We start from the raw sequence: 19,237 nt of genomic DNA, 5'->3' as shown, positions 1-19,237 counted from the left end.
CCCTTTGATAGCAGCCGTGCTGAGAAACTTGTAATGTTACATCTCACTCCTGGCACAGTGCAGATAGGTGACGGTGAATTCAGACAAATATCTGAATTCATTGGTATACCCAGTGCTAGGCTTACAAACAAAAAAAGATCATCTTTACTACCTTGTATTAAGTGCAAAGCATATCTAAAGACTGATGACTATCTCTTAAGATTTAACTTCTGTTTCCCCAGTCCCTTATGTACACCACACTTTTTTAAAAAATAAGTTGAGCTGTTTTGAAATCATGAAACAGTCAAGTTCTGTTACAGAGGTGATTAGTAGATACTATTTCAAAATATTCTAGTGCTTTGGGTTTTGTTTTAAAATGGCCCTCATTCAGAGAATTCATTTTTAGTGAACTTGCTGTAGTTTATAATTTTTAGTAGTAACTTTAAAGAGCCTGAATTCAACACTATGTAGTGTTTCTTCAACCTCTAGATATATAATTTAATAAATAACAAGAGCCGGGCATGGTGGCTCACTACTGTAATCCCAGTATTTGTGAGACTGAGGCAAGAGGATCGTGGTTCAAGGACAGCCTCAGCCACTTAGTGAGGCCCTTTGCAACTCAGTAAGACCCTGTTTCAAAATAAAAAGTTAAAAAAATAGCCAAAATATGGACCCAACCTAGGTCTCCATCAACAGATGAATGGATTACAAAATTATGAGAAATACACACAATGGAAATCTACTCAGCTATAAAGGAGAACAAAATCATGTCATTCGCAAGAAAATGGAAAGACCTGGAGAACATTATGTTAGGTGAGATCAGGCAAGCCCAGAAAAGGAAGGGACATATGTTTTCTCTAATATGCCCAAACTAGGACTATTAGGGATACCAGAGGCACTTCAGGTAATGGAGGGGGAACGTCAGGAAAGCTAGGAAGAAAGGGTAGGAGAGGAAGAAGGCTGAGGTTGATGAATGGAGGAGCTACATTGTTGGGGGGGGAGGGGAAGTGAGGGAGAGGGCACCAAGCACCGTGTGACTGTATGCCATTTTCAATATGATCCACATTAAAATAAGAAAAGACAAGTTTAGGTGCAAAAAAATAGGGCTTTGGGTGGAGTTTGGAGGTAGAATGCCCCTGGGTTCCATCCCTAGTACTGCAAAATAATAAATAGATAAATAAATAGCAACATTCTAAAAATACAAACATCTGTTTTTGCCTTCTAATGTCAATTAAGAAAATTATGTTCAGTGCACAGAAGTGAGAGAGCGAGGGTCGCAGGGTCGATGGACGCAGATTTGGTCTGTCTTCGAAGGGCAGCGTACACATGCAATACCAAAGAATCCTACACTTGACTCAGGAGGAGTTCCAGGGCCAGCCCAGGATTCCCAACCCTCCCGGCAATGTCTAATCTCATCAGCCTCACATCAGTGGATACATTAAACTCTCAGTCACAGTCAAGTGGCATTTTTATAATCAGATTAAGTGATGCAAACATATTCTTTAAAAGGCAGACAGACCTTTCAGTTTTCCATCAAAGTTTGGATTGGTCGCTACTTTTAAGCCAGGATGAGGTAGCAGAAAACAGGAAATGTTGGTGAAACAAGAGTGGATGTGCTTTCGGACGTTCTGCAGTTCTTCATGCTGATTCCCTGAGACCTGCAATAAGTCATTCTGAAGTTTAAACTTACTTGCAACGGAAATGGAAAACAGAACGTCTGTGGCATCTTATGTTTGCTATGTCTGTCTGGTTTCACAATGGTAAGAAAAAAAAAGTTATGATGGGGTTGCTATTAAAGAAAGAAAAAGTCTTAGGTAGATTTGCCCACACAGTCATATCTCAGTATAGCAAACACATGGTTCAGTTGTTAGAATTAACAACTGCCCTTAGGCCAGCTCAGGTGGGCCTTCTCATTTGTTAGTTCAGACTAGTGATATTTTATTCTAGTTCCTATAAATTGAGAAATTTTAATTCAAAGCATTTATAGGAGTTACAGGTAGATCATAAGATATCTTTTCAAAAGATACTCAAGATAGCTTCTTGTTGTCTGGTAGGTACATACTTAAATTCTAGAAAGGCATCTAAATAGTCAGGTATTTACCTATAAGCCCAAATATTACCCACTCCCCGTTTTAGACACATTTTACAGCTTGTAGTATAGACAAATTAAAAAATTAAAAGTAACTATAAACCTAAAAAGGCAAGCCGAGAGATACTAATATTCAAGAAGGTATTTATTTATTTATTTATTTATTTATTTATTTATTTATTTTGCAGGTCTGGGGATGAAACCCAGGGGCATTCAACCTGCGAGCTACACCTCTGCCCTTTGTGTGTGTGTGTGGGGGGGGGGGTACTGGGGTTCCTAGCAACCCTACCTCAGGGCTACATTCCCAGATCTATTTTATACTTTTTATTTGGAAACAGGGTATCTTAAGCCAGCGGGGCTGGCTTTTGAACCTGCACAAACTCCTGTCTCCGCCTCCCAAGCGTAGGAATTACAAGCGTGCACCACCACGCCCGGCTCCCTGCCCTATTTTTTATTTTGAAACTGGGTCTCACTGAGTTGCAGAGGGCCTCACTAAGTATCTGAGGCTGTCCGTGAACCATGATCCTCCGGTCTCAGCCTCCCGAATGCTGGGATTACAAGGGTGTGCCACCACACCCGGCTCTCAAGAAGGTGAAATAGTTTCAAATTTTCCCCTTGTTTCTTAGGTTCTTAAAAATATCTGCTCAATATAAATAAGCATACAAATTCATACAATGTTAACTTATGATGTAGAAAGTGGAAGACCTTTAATTTCACATTGTATAAATTATTATCATAATATTTTAAGACTAACTTTGAGGATTTCAAAATTAGATATTTTTAGCTGGTCATGGTGGCACATGCCTGTACTCCCAGTACTTAGGAGGCTAAGACAAGAGGTTCACAGTTCAAAGTCAGTCCCAGGAACTTAGTGAGGCTATCAGCAACTTAGTGAGATCTTGTTTTCAAATTAAAAAAAAAAAAAAAAATAGAGCCGGGCATGGTGGTGTCTGCTTTCTAATCCAGTACTTGTGAAGCTGAGACAAAAGAATCACAAGTTTGAAGCCAGTCTCAGCAACTTAGTGAGTCTCTTTTTCCAAGTAAGAAATAAATTCAGGCTGAGAGGCTGGGAGGTAGAATGCCTCTGGGTTCAATCCCCAGTACCAAAATAATAATAATAATAATAATAATAATAATAATTATTATTATTATTATTATTATTATTATTATTTTTAAATGTTAAAAATAACAAAATAGGGCTGAAGGTAGACTGCCACTGGGTTCAATCCCCAACACTACAAAAAAAATATTTCTTTAAACCTCTACTAAAACTTGAATCTAAATATTTGCACTGTCAGTTTGAATTATTTCTTCAAGGTAAAAGCTTTATCTTAAGAAATAAATAACTTAGCTGGTTGTGGTGGCAAACAGTTGTAATCCCAGCGCTTTGGAGGCTGAGATGGGAGGATCGCACAGGTTCGAAGCCAGCTTCAGCTCCTTAGTGAGGCTCTCAGCAATTTAGTGAGACCCTGTTTCCAAATAAAGTATAAAATAGGTCTGGGAGTATAGCCCGGAAGTAGAAAAGCCTCTAGGTTCCACCCCTCATACCAAAAATAATAAATAAATACTTATTTTATTCATATCCATAAAAGATTATTTATATCAATACTATTGGTAATATTTAAAATTATAGCTCTAGATAATTTATTTTATATCATTTGGTTTGTTCATAAGATAGTGTCAGGGTCAAATGAAATTGTGTCTGCTGAGTGTCTATTCAGCAAATCAATTCAGCAAAAAAATAGTTCTAGATTATCACTGGTGAAATTTTAAGTACTTAAACATCTAACCAACCTTGAGGCGTTTTTCCAAGAATTTGGCACCACCATCAGCTCCATATGAAAATTCGTAGGGGAAACTCCAGTCTCGAACAAGAAAGATCAGACTCTAAAAAATGATAAGAAAGGCTTAGTAAGGGCGCTTTAATGTGCCTCCCCCTGCTTTTTAGTGAAACCAATTAGAATACCATTGGCATCGTAGCAGTGTTCTTTACCACGCGGTGGAACTGAAGAACATAAAGCCTTTGAGAGTTTCTGAGCAGTCAGTCCTCTCCTACGTGCTTTGCTGAGTACAGACAGCTGCCCCTAACTGCCAGATGAACAACCCCACTGAGAGACAGGAACAGAGGGGACTGAAGCCCACTGGATGGAGGGAGCTGTGAGCTGTAGTCAGGTTTGTGTAAAATGTTTCTGTGAGTCTTCCTGTTGGTGGCTATGACAGAAGATGTAAGATCAGCTTTTCTTTCTTAAATTAATATTTCTCTAAAAACAATGCATAAACATTATTATCTAAAAGTTTAAAACTAAATAACAAAGTCCATGTTTATAATATTAATCTTTCAAAAGATGTTCCAGGTTCATTTCCTACCTCAGACCTAGAATCAAACATTTCTCCAAGTAGCACTGTTTTCTTTCAGTAGAAATTAAAATTTGAAGATATATATATATATATATATATATATATATATTTTTTTTTTTTTTTTTTTTTTTTTTTGCAGTACTGGGGATTGAACACAGGGGCACTCTACCTCTGAGATACATCCCCACTCCAGTTTCTATTCTTTATTTTGAAACAGGGTCTCACTAAATAGCTGAGGGTCTCACTAAGTAGCTAAGGCTTGCCTCAAACCTGTGATCCTCCTATCTTAGCCTCCCAAGTACTAAGATTACAAGTGCGTGCCACCGCCTGGCTCTGAAGATTTTCCTTCTGAAAATACTACTGCATTGGTCATTGTTTCTATGTCTTTTTAGTAGACAAGGTAGGATATAATTTTCTGCATATATATATGATATATATATATATATATATATATATATATAACATATATATATATATGCCATTAATTCTTACTGGTATTTCCAGTTCAAATACTGAAATATAGGACAGTAAGGCTTTCACTGAACTTCTACTATGTTAGTTCTGTATCTCCTTTTTCAAAAATCCTGGTTCTTTAGGTATAGGGGATGACTTTATTATGATATCCCATAATTACACTTTGTTTTATGTTATCATACATACACAACGATCTCAGAGTATAATACTATCATCAACTACTAAGAATATTTAATGAAAGCTCTAAAAGTTTCTTGGAGCCAGGCATGGTGGCACCCATCTGTAATCCCAGTACTTGGGAGGCTAGAACAGGAGGAATGCAAGGACATCCTCAGCAACATAGCGAGACTCTGAGCAACCTAGTGAGACCCTGTTTCCAAACAAAAAGTAAAAAAAGTTGGAGGTGAGCCGGGCGTGGTGGCGCATGCTTGTAATCCCAGCATTCGGGAGGCTGAGACCTGGAGGATCGCGGTTCACAGACAGCCTCAGCTACTTAGTGAGGCCCTCTGCAACTCAGTGAGGACCGGTTTCAAAATAAAAGAATAAAAAATAGGGCAGGGAGTGTAGCTCGGAGGTCGAATGCCCCTGGATTCCATCCCCAGACCCCCCCCCCACCCTAAAAAGGGTTGGAGGTGTAGCTAAGAGGTAGACTGTTCCTGGGTTCAATCTCCAGGACCACACACACACACACACACACACACTTGGCATATGCTCTCATTATTTTATGCTTAATCTATTTACTTACAGAATATAGATACTAAAAGAACATTAAACGATGCTCTCTCACTTTTCTCTTTTATTAGATCTTAGTTCCACAAGTTAATGTACATTTAATTCTCACCCCAGGCCTATGTCATCTTTTTTTTATCTGGAGCTCATTCCTTGGTCAATTTCTCATTAAGTGGCCATAGGAACAATATTCCTTGCGTTCTTACATTTTGATAATAGTTTGGACCCTTTATACTTGAAAGTTAATTTTGCTGGATATAAAATCCTTGTATCATATCTTTTTTCCTTATACAGGGATGCTTCTTTGTGTGTGACTATGGATATTTCTTATCGTGCTAAGATGGAGCCTGTCCTCTACTTTTTCTTTTCTTTTTTTCTTTTTGTTGCTTTATGGAATCTTGTAGAGAAGAGAGAGATTTTTTATAGAAAATAGAATTTTAAATACCCATATCTAGTCTCTTTAAAAAGCATACTTTAAATAGGTGCCCATTTTATCATCTTTTGTCAAAATAATTTGAAACATTTCTATCTTACACATCTATCTTGCAAAATAGAGGTTCATGAAAGAGTAAATAAAACCAAGTATGTAGCTTTGATTCTATTTTGCATTTCTCTCAAGAGATTTCGGTTTCATTTCTTGCTTTTTCCCACCAGGCATTGTCCCTACTTGAGGTAATGAGAACCATGTGTAGAACAGAAGCAAATGTGAAATTTTACTTTCTCAAATTAGCAATCTATAGTAGTAATTATGAAATTACTACCAGTGTTCAAGGTCTTAAATTCCCTGTCTGATGCTCTGATGTGCTGGTAAATTGACTGTTTGACAAAAAAAATTAAATAAATTAAACATTGATTTATAGTATTTGCCAGTTTCTGTGGAAAAGGATTATTTCAGCTTCTGGTTTAGTAACTGGCTTATATCATTCCTGAATATTTAATCATTGGTTCTCATGAAGTGGTATGAACTTTCTAAAAAATCATTGCTTCCATCCCATCCCTACATGATCTGTGTGCTTTACGTTTATCATGTATGGAATTCCAGTCGTATTTTGTGGAAGACTCAGTCCAGAAAACTCACTGCAGCTGATGTCAGCCCATTTCCTCCTCTATAACCTATACAGGGCATAGGTTATGCTTCAACAAAGACTCTTCCTAAGACTCTTGTCAACCCATTCTTGCCTCTGTAGCCCACAAAACTCCAAACAAGCCCCACGGTCTACATCTGGTCATCGGTTTGCATTTCACCAGCAGAGCTCTACTTAACTCTGCTCTGGGCATTTTAATCAGGTGTGTGTGTGTGTGTGTGTGTGTGTGTGTGTGTGTGTGTGTGTTACTAGGGTTTCTGGAAGCCCTTCTACCTCTGGGCTACACTCCCAGACCTATTTTATATTTTTATTTGGAAACAGGGTCTCCTAAGCCAGCACGCGGCTGGCTTCGAATCTGCGCGATCCTCCTGTCTCCGCCTCCCAAGCGCAGGGATTACAGGCGTGCACCACCACGCCGGGCGCTTTAATCAGATTTTGAGTGATGGTCTTACTCTTGACAATTCTGGGAGTGTGTGTGCGCATAAAGGGGTAATATACATTAATTTGAATAATGTATAAAACACACTTAACATAGTACTAGCACAAAGTAAGCACTCAGTAAAGTATTACTGTTATGAAGCTCTTACAGCCATTTCATGTGGCCAAATCTGGAAACTAGGAGAATGCTGGTCTATACCCCTAACCTAATTCTATGTAGCCAGATGAGCACTTCACAATTTTTCATAGCTGTAAGAGCTTAATTCATACAGCTCTCAGATCAGCTGAGTTGCTCTGGGGTAGGGTCAGTGGTTTTATCAGACAGCTGCCCTCCTCAATAATGATCTTTTCCTTTAACTTTCAGTCTTTCAGGCAACAGTAACCTCTTTTTCTCAGTGAGGTCATGGATTTCTCTGGTAATTACTTGGCAGCTCCAATCATCACAGATATTTGTCCAAGCATGTTTTGTTTCAAAGTAGCTTAAGTCACTACCAAAGAATTCTGCAAATGAACATTCTTCAATCATGGGAACAAAAGGTCCTTAAATATAATTAAATAAACCAGATTAAAATAATCTCTAATGGTCCACATGTAGACCCAGTTTGAATGGGAAACTGAGAAACAGGAGGCTTATCCTTATATTATTATATGCTTTCCTTCTATTATTTTCCACCAACCTTTGGTTTAACATTAAAAACTGATCTGCTAATAATGATGCCACCAAAGGAATGTGAGGACTTGGGCTTTGACTTTTTTCTCGCAGAAAGGATTCAAATCTTTTTCTAAGGTCTGTGATGTTGATGGAATTTTAAGTATACGAAGCTTGTTGATAAAAATGCTAAGGAGCGGAGCATGGCATGTGCCTGCCATCTCCGTACTTGGGAGGCTGAGATAGGAGGACCACAGGTTTGAGGACCCTCAGCAACCTAGCAAGACTCTCCGCAACTTAGTGAAGCCTTATTTCCAAATAAACACCAAAAATTTAAAAAGGGCTTGAGGTGTAGCTCAGAGGTAGAACATTCCTGCTTTCAATCCCCAGTACCATACATACTTTTTTTAAAAAAGCTATGGGAGGCCGGGTGTGGTGGCGCATGCTTGTAATCCCCACGCTTGGGAGGCTGAGACAGGAGAATCACACGGGTTTGAAGCCAGCCTCAGCTACTTAGTGAGGATTTCAGCAACTTAGTGAGACCCTGTTTCCAAATAAAATATAAAAAAGGTCTGGGAATATAGCCCGAGGTAGCCTCTGGATTCCGCCCCCAGTACCACTAAAAAAAAAAAAAAAAAAAAAAAAAAAAAAGATATGGGAGGGCTGTGATATAACTCATTGGCAGAAAAATGTAATAAAATATATGCTGAAGAAGAAAATAAGACTTCCAAGGGAAAGGAAATCAACTTCATGTTCAGGGAAGTTGTTTTTCTTTTCTTTTTAGGATTTATAGCTCTTGTTTTTCTATTATGGGCAAATCTTAATTGACTAACCACCTGAACATACAAATATATAGAGACATGGCATTCTGTCTCCCTGGTAACAGAACTTCACTCACTAAAGATGCCCTGTGTCAGGATGTTAGCAGTGGCTAATCAGTTCTCAAATGTTATATGCGTAAAAATGACTGGAGTATTCAGATTCTCTAGTCCCAACACAGAAATTCTGACTGCACAGAACTATGGGATGGCTCAGAAATTACTCTAATTCAGGTGTTTCAAAAACCTCGCACTGGCCAGGCATGGTGGCACACGCTTGTAATCCCAGCGCTTGGGAGGCAGGGACAGGAGGATCGCGCTGGTTCGAAGCCAGCCCCACTGGCTTAAGAGACCCTGTTTCCAAATAAAAAATATAAAATATGTCTGGGAGTGTAACCCAGAGGTAGAATGGTTTCCAGGAACCCCAGTACCACCAAAACAAAACAAAACAAACAAACAAAACCCTCTCTCTGTAGCTATTGCCATGGCGGCATAACCCATTGCTTCCTTGTTGGCTGCACTGCCTAAACCCTGCCAGCACACTCCGTCTATCTCAGAGTTTCGGCCTCGGAGAGGTCCAGGAATCACTGGATATGTTCAGGGCTCTGGCTTAAAGGGCTCAGGGCTCAGGAATATTATGGGTACTCTGTAAGTTTACTTCCGGTAAAGTAGACTTTCATAGACGGGCCTACAACAAACATACCCACTCTGTAGAAACGCCATCATCCCAGCATTTGGGAGACTGAGACCCGAGGATCGCGGTTCGCGGACAGCCTCAGCTACTTAGTGAGGCCCTCTGCAACTCAGTGAGACCCTGTTTCAAAATAAAGAATAAAAAATAGGGCTGGAGGTCGAATGCCCCTGGGTTTTATCCCTTGACCCGCCCCCCAAAAAAAAAAAAATAGAAATACCATCATAATGTATTGGCATCTAAAACACTGACTCTAGTGAATCTTGAGACTATACTACTTTATTAAATTGGGGAGTGTTTCTAGTTCTTTGTGGCAGTTCTTTGTGGCTTATATAATTAGAGGGCATGAAATACTTACATAATAAACTCGAGGGGCTATAGCCATAGGGAGAATTTAACAGTGTAACAGGAGGGCATCCTAGAGTCTGTATTTCAGTCTAAGGGGAGTCTGTTTTCAGCTCAGACCCCTTAAGAAACATACTGTTATAACCTCATGACAGAGTGAGAACCCAACAAGCGCGCAGAGAGCCATGGAGCTACAGGAATGGAAAATGAGGCTTTCTAGGACACACGTAACTGATGACTGACCATTTAGCAGAAGACAGCCTTCTTTGGAGTTGATAAAAAAAAAAAAAAAACACTTATTGAACTTCTTATATCTGAAAATCTGAAAAATACCTATAATTAGCAATAAGTATCTGAACCAAAGAATATAATTTTCTCAATAAAATGTGGAGCCAGGTGTGGTTATGTCAGTCCAAATGACCAACAAAGAAAAATTCACAGCAGATCAATACAGAGGCAAATCTCCTATCAAATCTAACGAGCTATTTTCACAAAGTCCTAAGACCAAACTGGAAATTATTATACAAAGTCCTCGTAAAATTTGCATACCTATCGCATAAAATCATGTTTATCAGGTGGTTTTGTTTTACCTTGGTTTGGCATTGGGGAATTGAACTCAGGGGCATCTTATCTCTCAGCTATACTCCCAAGCCCTTTTGACTTTGAAACCAGATTTAACTAAATTGCTGAAGCTGGCCTTGAACCTTTGATCCTTCAGTCTCAGCCTCCCAAGTCCTGGGAGTACAGGCATGTGTGCCACCATGCCCAGCTCCGAAAATGTTTAAATTAAGTAAACATCTTGTCATTCCCGACTCAGTCTTTGAAGTCTAAGGTGAAGCTACTGCAAAGAACATACCTAGTTGGGTGTGGCGGCACATGTTTATAATCCCAATATTTGAGAGGCTGAGACAGGAAGACACAGGCCCAAGGCCAGCTCTGGTGAGGCCCTCTGCAATTCGGTCAGGACCTGTCTCAAAATAAAGAATAAAAAAGGGCTGGGGGTGTAGCTCAGAGGTAGAATTCCCAGAGTTCAATTTCTAGTGCCACCAAAAAAAAAATTATTATTTTATAGAATCGACATGTTGATGAAGCAGCTCCTGCTAGATTATTATACTTGAGATCCAAGTGCTCATAGTGACCAAAATAAGTGAAAAAATAAGTAATATCACTTAGAGAACTCTATATTATATCTTAATACAGATTCAGTATTGTTTAGAACTGCCTCATAAGGGCTTGCAAGAACAGTTATGAAAATCTGAGGAATTTTACAAGTCAGCTGATATCAATGTGGTAGCTTGAAAATCAGCCAGGGTAAAAGGATTTACCGCTTATCTATAAAATGCTATAAGGCAGGCCCACCAGCTTTCCTCTCCACAGCCAGCTGTAAACATTCACCAGCATGCCACTGGTTAACTCTGCAATTTGATATTGCTTTTAAACTAAATTTTTATTAATTAGTTTATTAGCTTTTATTTCCTTTTTAAAATCACAGTTTTCAAATATAGCGACAAGAGCCGGGCGTGGTGGCACACGCTTGTAATCCCAGCATTCGGGAGGCTGAGACCGGAGGATCATGGTTCACGGACAGCCTCAGCTACTTAGTGAGGCCCTCCGCAACTCAGTGAGACCCTGTTTCAAAATAAAAATAAATAAATAAATAAAAAATTGGGCAGGGGGTGTAGCTCGGAGGTCAAATGCCTCTGGGTTCCAGCTCCAGACCCGCAAATATAGTGACAAATCTGGACATAGTGGTACATACCTGTAATTCCAGTGCTTGAGAGGCTGAGACAGGAGGATCACAGGGGCACAGCCAGCTTCAGCCACTTAGCAAGGCCCTCTACAACTAAGTAAGAGCTTGTTTCAAAATAAAAATAAGACAAGGCTAAGAGTGTATCTGAGAGGCAGAATACCTCTGAGTTCAATCCCCACTACCATGCACACAAATAAATAAATACCCTGATGAATCTTTTTGTTTATTTGAATTTTTTAAGAATCAATCTGTTAATTCAGATATATATTCTTGGGATAGATGCCTTCATATTTGTTGTTAATTATAGACCCTGATTATTATTTATAATTTTACTCTATTCTTTGTTAAGAATTTACTACTTCACATTTGTTAAAATTAATATAATTTTAGCATAAAGTTATTGTTATTAAATTGTCATTACCCTGTCACCTTACTTCCTCAGGCATGCTTAAAAATTTTTAACTTCTCAGAGAAAGGAAGAGGATAATAGTGACCTGACTTTAAAAAAAAAAGAAAAAGAAAAAGCTTACTAATAGCCAGATGTGGTGGGGTATGCCTGTAATCTCAGTACATAGAATGCTGAGACAGGGAGATCTCTGGTTCAAAGCCAGCCTCAGCAACTTAGTGAGGCCCTCAGCAACTTAGCAAGACCCTGTTTCAAAATTAAAAATTAATAATAGGGCTGGGGTATAACTTAGAGATAGAATGCCCTAGGATTGAGTTCCCACTGGTGAAAAGAAAAAAGAAAAACCTTGCTGAGTTAATTGAAATTTCATTTAAGTTATTTTATATTACTATTTTTTATGGTTTTCCTAATTTAAACATGATTTCTGTGTAGGGGCGAGTACTGGGGCTTAAACTCAGGGGCCTTCTACCTCTGGGCTATACGTATACTCCAGCCTTTTTTTTTTTAATTTTTTTTTGTTTTGTTTTTTCTTTCTTTCTTTTCTTCTTCTTCTTTTTTTTTTTTTTTTTGGTGGTACTGGGGTTCCTGGAAGCCCTTCTACCTCCGGGCTACACTACCAGACCTATTTTTACATTTTTATTTGGAAACAGGGTCTCCTAAGCCAGCATGCGTGGCTGGCTTCGAACCTGCGCGATCCTCCTGTCTCAGCCTCCCAAGTGCGGGGGACCACGCCCGGCATTTTTTTTTTTTTTTTTAAATTTTGAAAGAGAATCTTGCTAGGTTTCTGAGTCTTGCTAAGTTGCTAAGATTGGCTACAAACCCGTGATCCTCCTGTCCCAGCCTCCCAAGCACTGGGATTATCGGTGTGCACCACCATGCCCAGCCTTATTATTTTACTAGTATCTTAAATGTCCTAGCAGGGCGTGGCGGCACACACTTGTAATCCCCGCACTCGGGAGCTGAGACAGGAGGATCGCGCAGGTTTGAAGCCAGCCTCGCTGACTTAAGAGACCCTGTTTCCAAATAAAATATAAAATAGGTCTGGGAGTGTAACCCGGAGGTAGAAGGCCCCTGGGTTCCATCCCCAGTACCACCAAAAAAAAAAAAAAAAAAAAAAAAGTCCTGAGATTGTTATTGTTATAGAAGTTTATACCTACTTGGGAGTAGCCTCTTATTGTTGACTCATTTGTTCAAAACCTTTTCACTGACATTGCACAATGCCAACAGCTTGCTTACAAGTGGTGATCTTGTAATGTTCTTATAATTATGTGTTCTGAGGGCACTGGCATTTTCTTTTTTCTTTTTTTTTTTTAATACTGGGATGGAACCCAGGGGCTTTCTACTTCCAGGCTACACCCCTAAACCTTTTCTTTCTTTCTTTCGTTTTTTTTTTTTTGTTTGTTTGTTTTGTTTTTTGTTTTGTTTTTTTTTTGGTGGTACTGGGGTTCCTGGAAACCCTTCTACCTCCGGGCTACACTCCCAGACCTATTTTCTATTTTTATTTGGAAACAGGGTCTCTTAAGCCAGCACGGCTGGCTTCGAACCTGGGGGATCCTCCTGTCTCAGCCTCCCAAGTGCAGGGATTACAAGCGTGCGCCACCACGCCCGACTTCCTAGACCTATTTTTATATTTTATTTGGAAACAGGGTCTCACTAAGTTGCTGAGAGCCTAAGTAGCTGATGCTGGTTTCAAACCTGTGCGATCCTCCTGTTAGCCTCCGAAGTACTGGGATTACAAGTGTGCGCACCCATGCTTGGCTGGGCACTGGCATTTTCTATCTTTCTGTTGTCTCTGTATTTTAGCAGAGCACTGACTGGTTAGTCATTTCTTAGCTTTGTATCTGGCAAAATGTGAGGAAGAGTGACACCTACTGGTGAGACCTAAGTTTCCTTTCTAGAACTTACTATGGAGTTCCCCAGACTTGATATGACAATGGTCCCAGGAGTAACAAGTTCAGAGAAAAGTCAAAGCAATAGTCTAATTGCTGTGTAAGACAACAACCCAACTACGAACCCAACAAACGAAAGAAAGACGACAAAGGCCAGCCGGCATTGTGAAGCACGTAGAAGATCGTAAACCGGGACAGGTTTTATTCCACCTCATAGGCTACTTAGTGAGGCCCTGTTTCAAATAAAGAATAAAAAATAGTGCTGAGCGTGTAGATCAGAGGTAGAATGTCCCTGAGTTCCAACCCCAGTACCGCAAAAAAGAAGAAGAAGAAGAAGAAGAAGAAGAAGAAGAAGAAGAAGAAGAAGAAGAAGGCGAAGAAGAAGAAGGAATGTGTTCATCTTTTATCTAGATATTCTAAGCCGGCCTCTATGACCTCTGCCTCCTGGTGCTCACACCTTTGGCTAGCCTCTCCCACACTGTGCAGAGTGGATCCGTGTGACTGACTGCTGGAATCTAGCAGAACTGATCGTTGCTTCCAAGATGCGATTATAAGAGACTGTGGCTTCTCCCTGGGTTCCTCTCTCTCATAACTGGATCACTCGCTCTGGAAAGGAGTGTCTGATGGAAAGGCCCATGTGGTACACAGGGAAAGGGTCCACTAACAAGGGTCCCATCAGTTAGCTTAGAAGTGAGTGCTCCAGTTAAGTCTTCAAGGAATGTCTCCCTCGCCAACCTCTTGAGCACAATTTCATGAGAGGCCCTGAGCCAAACACACAGGCTAAGCCACTCCAGATTCTCAACCCTCAGAAACTGTGTAAGATCACCAAAGTTTGTAGTTTGAGAATAATTTGTTAGGCGGCGATAGAGAATAAATACAGCTCGCTTCAAGTTATTTGCCATCAGAGCTACTAATTTTACTTAGCCCTTTATCTCAATCATTCAGTTTCTCTGTGTGCTCATTTTCCCCTGGGTTCTGATCCAGCCTGGCTGGTGAAGTACACCTGCAGGGAGACGCTAACCTCTAGAGCCGGGCCTCCCTCAGAAGCTTAAGCTGAGGGAATCGCTCTTGAAACGGACCGCCGCTGCTGTGTGGTGCACCTTTCTGGGTACAGTTCTGAAGGACGGTTCGACTTAGTTATGGTACCTTTGTTCTTGGTATATAAAGGAGGAGTGCAAAGAGGACTGACACTGCTCAGTGCAAGCTCAGATGCTGCCTGGTGTGCTGCGGGCCCAGCCGGGCTCCGATGACTGCTGTTATACTCAGTGGCGATGGGATGAGAAAGGCCCCTCCCCGTATCCTCTCTGGGGCTCAGTCAGCTTGCATAGGGCGTGCAGCCACCTTCCCTGCCCCAGGCAGCTTTTTGTTTTTAGCTTGTGTGTTCGACAAATTCATGAGTTTACTTCTGGCTTCTGTGGCATCTCTAGGGCAAAAAAGCAGATACTCTTGCAGAAACCCGATTATTTGTCTTTATATTCGCCCACTCCGATCTCCTCTTCACATCAAATATCATTAAATAGGCATTCAAAAGCTGCTTTTAAATGAAACAAGAAATAGACCTTAACTAGTTAACATACTCAGGTACAGTCTTCAGAAGACTCTCACGAGAATTTGCCATTAGTCAACCCTCGCTCACCTGAAAGGGCTTCAGGAAGGTTTCCTCCATTGCCAGCCTGCCATACTCAGTGAAGAGCTGGAAGGAAAATCACACGCACACACGCACGCACGCACACGCACAGGGAGGGAAGGGGAGAGAGAACTTCAGTATTTCTAATGTTTTACTTCTTGATACTCTTCACTTTTTTTCTCTAGCTATAATGGAATAGTGCATTATTAAAACAATAATAATCATTTTCAGAAAATAAGTATTGAACAGATAAAGCAGAGCAATAATAACTAGATATTTTAAAATTAGAACTTAAAGTACATTAAAACAATGAACTTCCATTTAAAACTGATATCTTCTTTTCTTTCTGTCTTTTTCTTTTTTTTGGTGCTGAAGATTAGGGGATTAAACCCAAGTCCTCATGCATGCTCAGCATGCACTCTACCACTGAACTGTATCTCTAGCCCTAAATTATACCTTTTATATCTAAAATGTAAGGTAATTCTTTGTAGAGAAGAAAGGGTAGAAGGAAATATAAGGTAAAAGACTTTCAAAGCAGAATTTGCATAAGATTAGAAATCCATAAACCATTTACAAAAGTTGTGGCCTCAGGAAACTTAAGGCACAGTAACTTGGATTATTACAAAGACATGAGACATTTAGTTCAAACAATGGGTAATCAGCCAGGCAGGCTCAGTGGTACATGCCCGTAATCCCAGCTACTCAGGAGGCTGAGATAAGAGGACTGTAAATTCAAGATCAGCTTTGGCAACTTGACCCTGTCTCAAATGAAAATTAAAAAGAGATAGGATGTAGTTCAGTGGCAGAGCACCTCTGAGTTCAATCTCCAGTGCTGTTAAAAAAAAAAATGTAAAGAATCAAATTCACTGCCTTCTCTTATCTTTTTATTACTCCCAATTGAGACTGTAAGTTTTTATGTTGTCAGAAATGTGAGATCTTGGAGAATGCAGTCCTGAGGAGATGGCTGTGAAGGGACCTCTGAGAAAGGTCCCTTATCTAGACTGGCCCAATGGGTTTTCCCATCTAAACACAGGAAACGCCACTTCATACACAAGACTAACAGGCTGCAGTGGCTTCCAGAGCCAGAGAAGAATGCTGACACGCAGATCCCCATCCTGGGGCCCTCGGGATGGTGCACACAGCACCATGCAGCCTTCCCTGTGGGTGTGGTGGGAATCTAGGAACCAAAGGTAATTATGAGGCCCCTGATGAGAGTGCTGAAATGAAAGACTACATCTCTAAAAGGCAGCCGGTCCAGGGATTAAACACTCATTAGAGTCGTGTACTAACACTACTTGAATTTATAATCACTTCTGAGAAAGGCTGAGGTATTGTCATTTACAGGAAAAATGTTTAAATGACCGTGAAAAACTCTCCTGTACTCAATACCAGAGTCCACAATTAGTTCTTCTGTAGATACTCCTACACTGGTATTGAACAGCACCATGTCATCAATGTAGAAAGTTTTTGGCTCGGTTGCAACACAAGCCCAAAGAAGTCATTGCTCTTACTGTAAAGTACCCAGCTAACAATTACTCAGCGTGTGGCCTGTTTGTTGTAGTCAGTGTGATGGACCAGGACTATATTTAGTAGCAATGCTACACACACCGATCAATATTCCCGAGGTCATAGGTGGCTCTGCCCCATTATCCTTTATATCTGGTAAATTTTTCACATTTTGATATAATGCCTTTGATTGCCAACATTTAAAAAAAAAGCAAAATGTTCTATAAAATATTCAAATTGCTATCAGAGAAACAATAGTTTTGCTATCTACCCAAGAATAACACGAATAGAAAGAGAGCAGAGAGTGTTACAGAGATGAGAGCCATCTTTAGGAAACACCTCATCTTTCACTTATTTGAGCCCAGTCAGATGACCTGATTTCTATTCCCACTCTTATCAGTAGTTAGCCATTTGATCTTGAGCAAGTAATTTATTTATTTTCAGCCTCATTTTCCTAACCCATAAAGCAGGAAGGATAAATTAGATGTCACTGAGTCTCTATCAGATTTAAAGCAGAAGTCTGTGAGTGATCATCAGGTACCCTCTAACAGCACTCTAACAGTCCTTAGCAACAAAGTGGTCCACAGGAAAATATCTGGCATATAATACTAATAATTGACATTATCATACTAACAGTTATCAAATTCTAAGACCCTGAGACTTCAACTTCATTTTTTAGGTAATCTTTAAACCCCCATTTTTTTTCCTACTTTGATTTGTGTTATATTTTCCCCTACTCAGAATTAGTAGCCGGGCGTGGTGGCGCACGCTTGTAATCCCAGCATTCGGGTGGCTGAGACCTGGAGGATCATGGTTCGTGGACAGCCTCAGCTACTTAGTGAGGCCCTTCATGACTCAGTGAGACCCTGTTTCAAAATAAAGAATAAAAAATTGGGCAGGGGGGTGTAGCTCGGAGGTCAAAAGCCCCAGGGTTCCATCCCCAGACCCGCAAAAAAAAAAAAAAAAAAAAAAAAAGAATTGGTAGCAAGTAGCCTTGTGAAAACAAAGGATTTGAAAATTGAATTAGAGGGAATATCTCCATACAAGAGCAGAACAAGAATCCTGACAGTAGTGTACCCTCATTTGGTTCTGTTTCTAAGCCATCCCCGAAGTTCTGCTGTGTGTAATTCAGAAGACAACAAGAAGTATAAACATTTTTACCTGGAGGTGCTGAAGATCATCTTCCTGGACGTTTTGGGATAAGTTATACACCTTGAAGAGGAAATAAAAGTCCAAATGAGACAATAGTTGGCATCATCCTAAACACTTACTTTGTCACTCTCTATTTTTATAAATCATTACAAAATGAAATCCCTTATATCCATCTTTACAGGATGACATTCATGAGACCTTGAGAGAGGAGCAGAGAAAGCCTGAGGGACAATAGACAATGGATAACAATAATGAAGTGATTTCAGAAATACAATGGCCGCCGGCTCTGAAGTAAGACTATTAAAATTATTTTATGAACCCAATTTAATAATTAGCCAAGAGTAATTCTTCCAAGCACATAAAAAAGCACTCATGTAAATCTGAACAACCCATATAGAAAATTGCATTTTGAAAAATTACATTGACCTCTAGAGAAGGTTGCATCACATGGAGTTAGGCTTTGAATATCGTGCTTGTATCTTTATACATTTGTACTATTGTTTCATGAACAAGTCAAAACGTTAAGATGACATACTTTGGAGAGAGATAAATATTAAAAACTTTAAATAAATAAAAGTTAAGGTGCTACATGTTTATGAACTAACACAAACTATACTTTGTGTACCACCACCATCCCCGGACTGGGGATGGAACCCAGGGCATTCTACTTCTGAGCTACACCCCCAGCCCTTTTATTCTTTATTTTGAAACAGAGTCTCACTGAGTTTCAAAGGGTGTAAGAATCTGAGGCTGGCCAGAACCCTGATCCTCCTGCCTCAGCCTCCCAAATACTGGGATTACAAGCATGTGCCACCATGCCCAGCTCTTTGTGAACTTATTTAAATAACATTTTTCCTCAGATCATTAAAATAGTCATTACTAAGGACTTAGAAGATTTCTCTATTAAATATTCATTGTATTCAAGTCAAATGTTAAATAGTAAATAATAAATACTGAAAGGCAAACAAAGCCAATTTAGTTTTAATTGGCTTGTTTAAATGGTTTCTCCTGTTGACTATAGAGAAAATAGATATTAAGTCCAGATTTCATAGATGGACCTATGGACCTGGAGAACACTATGTTCAGTGAGATTAGCCAGGCACAGGAAGTGAAGGGTCATGTGTTTTCTCTCATCTGTGGAAGCCAGGGAGTCATCGGGGACAAGAGGGACTTCTGATGATGGAGGGAAACCCCAGTGTGGTGATGGAGGGGGTCCACAGGAGGGGGAGGGAGAATCCATGAAGGAAATGCT

General features: G+C 40.0%; 1 protein-coding gene across 2 annotated transcripts in view; it reads right to left on the bottom strand.

The window, feature by feature from the left end:
- The window catches only part of ATL1 (atlastin GTPase 1), a gene marked incomplete at both ends in the record, with an annotated part of 62,727 nt that overhangs the window by 15,009 nt on the left and 28,481 nt on the right, over positions 1-19,237 (bottom strand). For both annotated transcript variants that reach the window (XM_080708082.1, XM_080708083.1), the window contains 4 exons: positions 1,499-1,637; positions 3,863-3,955; positions 15,337-15,393; positions 17,995-18,045. In XM_080708082.1, coding sequence (XP_080564208.1) covers positions 1,499-1,637; positions 3,863-3,955; positions 15,337-15,393; positions 17,995-18,045 — 340 coding nt within the window. The remainder of the gene's footprint in view (positions 1-1,498; positions 1,638-3,862; positions 3,956-15,336; positions 15,394-17,994; positions 18,046-19,237) is intronic.

The sequence above is a fragment of the Muscardinus avellanarius genome (assembly GCF_963383645.1).
Source record: "Muscardinus avellanarius genome assembly, chromosome: 12".
Classification (NCBI taxonomy): domain Eukaryota; kingdom Metazoa; phylum Chordata; class Mammalia; order Rodentia; family Gliridae; genus Muscardinus; species Muscardinus avellanarius.
This window is presented reverse-complemented; position numbering and strand designations above follow the sequence as displayed.